Source organism: Etheostoma cragini, chromosome 3 (assembly GCF_013103735.1).
Source record: "Etheostoma cragini isolate CJK2018 chromosome 3, CSU_Ecrag_1.0, whole genome shotgun sequence".
Classification (NCBI taxonomy): domain Eukaryota; kingdom Metazoa; phylum Chordata; class Actinopteri; order Perciformes; family Percidae; genus Etheostoma; species Etheostoma cragini.
The window spans coordinates 16,993,899-17,000,133 of NC_048409.1; the positions used below are offsets into that span (position 1 = coordinate 16,993,899).

The 6,235-nt window shown below is 37.5% G+C and overlaps 2 protein-coding genes across 4 annotated transcripts in view; one reads left to right on the forward strand and one right to left on the reverse strand.

The window, feature by feature from the left end:
- Window positions 1-380: 380 nt before the first annotated feature.
- On the reverse strand, window positions 381-4,341 carry LOC117942100 (transmembrane protein 120A-like). Its single transcript, XM_034867419.1, has 12 exons — window positions 3,918-4,341; window positions 3,554-3,672; window positions 3,080-3,196; window positions 2,893-2,952; window positions 2,656-2,751; window positions 2,442-2,531; window positions 2,176-2,241; window positions 1,985-2,046; window positions 1,813-1,905; window positions 1,584-1,648; window positions 1,214-1,282; window positions 381-1,089 (listed from the first exon to the last, which is right to left on the reverse strand). Exons 1-12 carry the CDS (start codon window positions 3,984-3,986, stop codon window positions 976-978), a joined length of 1,020 nt encoding a protein of 339 aa, XP_034723310.1. The 5' UTR covers window positions 3,987-4,341; the 3' UTR covers window positions 381-975.
- A 1,074-nt stretch (window positions 4,342-5,415) lies between these two features.
- gdpd1 (glycerophosphodiester phosphodiesterase domain containing 1) overlaps window positions 5,416-6,235 on the forward strand; it is a 10,466-nt gene continuing 9,646 nt past the window's right edge. Inside the window, exons 1-2 of one of the 3 annotated variants that reach the window (XM_034867421.1) lie at window positions 5,431-5,637; window positions 5,835-5,839. The gene's annotated coding sequence lies outside the window, so the exon portion shown is untranslated. Of the gene's footprint in view, window positions 5,638-5,834; window positions 5,840-6,235 lie in introns of all 3 variants that reach the window. The other 2 variants (XM_034867420.1, XM_034867422.1) reach the window with 2 other exon arrangements.

Sequence of the window (6,235 nt, forward strand, 5' to 3'; positions counted from 1 at the left end):
TTACACTCTGTGTCCACACTTTGTTAGTAATCACACACAGTCCTGAACACACATGCTCAGGATCTATACATGCACTAATGGAGAGATTTCAGAGTGAGTGGGCTTCCAGCTGAACTAGCACCTTGTGCGGGTGGGGGGGCATGATGAAATTCCATCTCTCCAGCCACCAATCCACCCTCGCTACTTTTTGGTCCACACGGGGACTTGAACCGGTGAGCTTCCGGTTCCCAACCCAACTCCCTACGGACTGAGCTACTGCCACCTATTTCCCTTTGGTTCTATCTTCGGTTAAAGCTGCATTTTGTATTTAAACACAGGGAGGAAGTACAGTAATTGTCCAATGTAACATAATAAGACAGAATGAGATGTATACCTTTTAATAAATGTAGGGAAACTCAGAATGATGCATGCCCAACTTTTCCTCAGATAGAAAGAATGGAATAATGGGCTACAGTCAAACATATTCAGACACATACACAAGCACAAAGTATGTACAACTACTAAAAAAATCCCACTTAGAGAGGCATGCATTGCATATCTGTAATGTATTGGCCTTTTATTCATTGTTTGTCCTCAGTCATTCTATACAAAGACAAAAACATACAGTAGAGGTTTTGTGGAGGATTATTTACCTTTTAATGGTACTTTATTAAACATAAAACATTTTCTTTTAACATTTATGTTTAAACTATACATGTTTTGTGAGAACAGACATAATTTGATAACATACTAGCGTTAAATAATGTTAAAGTCAACAATAATGATGATGGGAGCTTTTAATTTACAGAGAAGCATGTTAGACAGTTTTTGCAGACATTTTTATATAATATATCTATCTTGCATTGATGTTTTTGATTGTAGAAGTATACTTTTGCTATTATTATTCAATTGTTATTATGTTTATTCTTTACTGTGTGTACCTAAGTGCAAACTTGCTTGGCAATAAATCTGGTTCTGATTTTATTAAAGTTTTCATCACATACTCTTTGGTTTCTGATTCCTGCTCTTGACCTTGTGACGGACCACAGCAACAGTGGTGAAGAAGTTTCCCATGAACAGAATAAGGAAGCAGAGGCCACACATCAATACCTGTAACCACATAGATAATAGAGAAAAATATGTGTGTAAGCATAATAGCTTTAATTCAGCACATCTTTAACTGTTGAAAAACAAGGTGTAATAATAAAACTTGGGTGATTGTTGGAGCACTGACCTGCCATTCTTTACATTCTGGGAGCTGTGCCATTTGGAAGAGTGAGAGGCTATTGAAGAGCTGCCAGAACTACAAGACAAAACATGAGGACTTAAGGCTTTGTCTTGTAAAAAGTGAATGTATATAGTTTGCAGCTCTGAAAACACGGACACTCTAAAGCTTAAGCTGTCATTCAAATCACCAAAAGCCTAAGCCTTGTCTCTAACCATGTCTAAATGCACAATATAATATTATGTCTAGAATGACATCAGCATTTTTTATCAGCTTTTCTGTCATCCAGTCTAAACCATGACGAAGCATGTTTTTTGAGCAGTACAGGACATTTCTCAAGTGCTGTTCCGAATTATCTAGTGTCACAGACTGTACTCACATGACCAAAAAACAGGAAGGGCAAAAGAAACGTCAGCCCTTTCCACATCCACGACTGAAATCCCTCTATAACAGAAAGCACATCTTTATTACAACAAATGGCAACGGAGGAGGAGACCCAGACATGTCCATTGTCACTCAAAACTTAAATCTTCACTAAATATTGAATTCTAAGATGCCTGTCTGAGTGTGTCTGTATTCTGTGTCCTCGGCGAGTCACAGTATCTCACCCACGGTCAGATCCATGTTGTGTCTTTCTCCCAGGGTTCGAAGCCTGTACAGACATCCACTTTGATAATGGCACTGTAGACACTGAACAAAACCTGTGAGTTCCAAATAAAAGAAACACGGATCAGGCTCTGATTGGATTTATGAAAGTTATTTCAAATACTTTGACCTTACTTTGATACAAGGAGTAGGCAAGGAACTGGTTCCTGAATATCTTGTACAGATTCCCGTCTGGCCTTCAGTGTGGAAAAAAAGGAAATGTGTTACGTACACAGTGTTCTATTAATCGCACTTTCTCTTATGTTAAGATAGAGTTTCATTGTTTCTTACTCTGTTTATTCTGGTTTTTGTCTTCCGCTACTCACCATGTCAGCATTACACCGGACAAAAAAGCTGAGATGTAGTGATGAAAAACCCACCAGCCTTTGATTCTATGATGCAGGGTACATTTTATTATTAGATATTTAGATTACATGTTTTTACACTTTGTTAAAGGGATTTGCGTATAGAAGGAGATTTGTTGAGCAATACTGACTAGTAGCCTTTAACAATGTAAAAAGTGAAAGGTCAGAGAGCTATCAATATGTTTTATTAGTTTTGTTAGGATAGTTGTATGGGTGGTAGGGCTGACCTGGAGCCGTTGGTGATGAGGATACTTTCCCTGATGGTTAATGTACAATAGTACCACAACAGTAGGAAATTGAAGATTGCATCAAGGAATCTTGTATCGGGGACATAAAACAGGTGATGGATTTAAACATACAGTACCTAAAGTGTCCATGTAATGTACTCATTGTAACTGACAAGGAAGAAGCAGATGTGATGTGCGATGTGCTGATGCATACCTGTAGCTCGCAAAGAAATAGCATATGAAAGAGAACAGCATCAGGAGGACTGTGAGATACAGCTTGAACTTCTCGTATTCATCTTTGTATGCAAATCTGAGAAGGATGTGATAAATATGGATCTCAATATGCAATGCAACGTTTTGTGTTTAGTTTTGGGGAAATAAGTAATCTTTTCAACATTCATTAAAAGTGTGTATTTCAGGTTGTGTGCTGGCTTTGACAGTCATTGCTTACTTTGACCGCTTGCTGAGAAGAGTGACATTCACATTTCCAAGAACCAGATTGAGGTACAACCTGCAATTTTGAACAAATTATATTATTTATCTTATGCAACTTTTTTTAAAGTAACAAATGAATCAGTTTTCTGTTTTAAAATCAAAGAAATAACATCAACTTGTTTTTTTTCAATAGAAGTCATCACCCGTTTTTTTTTGGAAGGAAAGCTTCCATTTCCGTGAAAGCATTTGGTCGCATCTTCATCTTCTCATATATTTCATCCAAGGTTTTAGCGTCTTCTTCTGATGGTCCTTTGCTGCATCTGATGGATGATGCAAGGGCAAAAGTTAGGTCTATTACATGGATATGACATGACATGTTTGTTTGGTTATATTTGTTGGACTGAGAGGGGTGCACTCTGTCCATATCAGTGAGCCTTTCTTTCACCTTGTGGGTCTGTGTGCATATATTCTGTATGTGTGTTTATGTAAGAATGTATTTGTGTCTGTACAATTAACTAGCCTGGTCCTACAGGACTCTTACATTCACACCCTTACATTTCATTTGTACAGAGAGTAGTACTGAAGGGAAGGGAAAATTAAGGCAAAGTACGTAGGAGGGCGGAGCCAGGCTAACTATAAACCTGTGTCCATGCAAATTTGTTTGTGTATAAACTTACTTTTCCACTAGGTGGGACACCTCTTTCAGCCTTTTGCGCTGACTGGAAATAGAGGAAGAGCAGTTGTTTTGTAGTTTGGAAATTTCATCCAGCTTCTGTAAGTACATTCTGTGTGTCTCCTTGATGAGAAGAACATGGAGTTACATTTATAACCAAACTAAATGTAGTTTACAAGGAGCAATTTCAACTTTTTCAACTTTTTAGGATCGCTCACATAGTTTATGGCAGTTTTACAAGAAGGATTTCAAAAGCACGTCGTCATGTGGTTTGAGTAACACAATAGCAAGCAAACAGTACGTTAAGCATGATATGTACAACTGATCAATGTGAATAATCTGATAGTGTCAGCTGGTCCGTTTCTTACCTGAAGTTGTTGATATTCCTTGTCCAGACATTTCCACTCCTCCAGAACGACTCCTAAACTTTGAGGCATTTTGGGAATACTTTATATTTCACACACTGACAGCAAACCCAGACCCACTGAAAATAATACCCAGCAGTAGAGCTTCATAATTGTTTAACCACCGAGAAATGACTTGCACGTAATGCTGTGTTTCTCTTTAGGGTGTGTATGACATCCCCATGGATGGTTTATGGCATAAAGTGAACTTTGACTGCTGCACATGTGCAAGATTTTAACTTGGACATTGTTCTGTGGACATGCTCTGATTATCACATTGTTCAGTTATCACTCACAGAGCTAAAAGCAATTATTGACTATAGTACATACAATGCAAAGCTAGAGGTTTACCGTTGCCATGCCACCCAGCTCCCTCTTCACGAGTGCTTTTGTGCATAATTTATCTTTCAGCATATTTTGTGTGTCACTCACACAGCTCATTAGTAACAACTGGTGGATCAAAGGACTAAATCAGTGATTAACTTACTTTACTATAAAGACTGATGTCAAGGGGGAATGTTTTGGCTTTTGTAATTTGTTGGCACAAATGACAAATTGGCAGAAACTATTACATTTAAATAGTTTGATATTAAAATGCTGTGTTCTTTTTAATTGAAAACCCTGCACATGTAATAGACTGACAGCAGTCAATAAGAGTCTTGACACTGTACAATTCACCTTCATTTCAACAAGTAAAAATACAAATACACAAAGAATTGTCTTAATATTGAAATGGTTAAAAAAGAAACTACAGTCAGCATAAGTAACACTGTATGTGTAGGACATTTAATTATAATTTGATGCATTTATGTTTTGTGTGATGTTTTTTAAGATGTGAAATAAATAGAAAGATGGTCAAATAAATCACAATGGACATAATGACACACAAAGAGGTGGATAACAAAATCAAAAAAAACATATACCAAAAATCTTAGCTTGAAACTAAACACAGTAACCTATATTTAATGTTTGGTTCCCTGCTGTATGGTTAGTGCTGGTCTGGTGAATTGAAGTGACTTCTCTCGGTGGTGATAAATCTGAGATGTAAATGGGCATTGAGGATATCAATAACTCTGTATCCACACAGGTTTGCACAGGTGCAAGTGGGCTATATGCAGTGAGTACAGGTGTGTTACATACATAGACTGTACATGGTAACCTGCAGTATGTAAGTGGTATTCAAGCCATTTTATATAACCTGATCTTAAAGCTGTCATTTCAACTGTATGTGTTCTTTTGTTACACTGACAAACAAATAAAAAGTGTGAAAACTGTTAGTGTATTTCTAATGTCAAACTACTATTGTTGTTGTATACTTCTACTGGCCTGTGATGTATCACCACACCTACCAGTAGTATATACATAAAAAATAAAATCAATTTTGTTTTATTTCTGAGTATTTTCAATATTTCCCGAAATGTCGCGTTTATTCTGAAGTATTAAGCGGAAGTGCCAACGCGCATGCGCATTCAGCTGACAGCGGATATTTACGTCTGACAGCGGCAGGTGAATGTTTCGTCTGAGACTGCTGTTTGGCGTAGACCTTGCTGGAGCTGTAGAGGAGAGGTCTGTTCATCAGTTTACCTTCATATAAAGTAACTTAGCTCTCTGTACAGATTTTTGGACACCAGCTGGGTTATTCAACACAAAGAAAAAAAGAAAACTAAAACAGTTTGATGAAAAGGTAAGATTTCGACTCCAGCTCGGCTAAAGCTAGCCTTATTTACATAGCTAGCTAGTAGCTAAGTAACAATATCATCTGTAAGCTTGTTAACGTTATTGCCAGTTAACAGTTGTTGCAACTTTGTCTTCTTAAGGAGATAGAATGTCCTTAATATTATGTAGTTAATATAGTATAGACAGAGTAGAGAGTAAAAATAGAAAGGGTGCTATGGAAAAGTATGGAATTGGATTTGTCTTCGAAAGGAGGGCAAGAAGAATTGCTGCGGTGCAGTTGTGTCGGAATAATAAGAAAAAAGAGCAACCTAACAGGAAAATTCCATAAACTGTTAAAAGAAAAGTACAAATACAATTAGTAAAGTATGCATTCTCCTGGGTACATGCAGTTTGTCGCTTGCGAGACATGATTATGTTCATTTATATCATATATATTTATATAATACTTTGGGGTTTTGGCTGTTGGTTAGGTAAGCAGCTTTAACACTTCACCTTCTCATTTTTGGTCTTTCATCCCCCCGACATAGCCGTAGGTAGGCGACACCTCTCCTCTCGTCAACTGAGGTAAACTCCAACGTAGCCGCCCTTAGCCGGGGGCTTGTGAG

Coding starts and splice junctions, on each gene's coding strand:
- LOC117942100 (XM_034867419.1), bottom strand. CDS start 3,986: ATGCCTCAAAGTTTAGGAGTCGTTCTGGAGGAGTGGAAATGTCTGGAC. Junction 2,047..2,175: donor TCCGGTGTAATGCTGACATG/GTGAGTAGCGGA, acceptor TCCACACTGAAG/GCCAGACGGGAATCTGTACA. Junction 1,906..1,984: donor TGCCTACTCCTTGTATCAAA/GTAAGGTCAAAG, acceptor TGGAACTCACAG/GTTTTGTTCAGTGTCTACAG.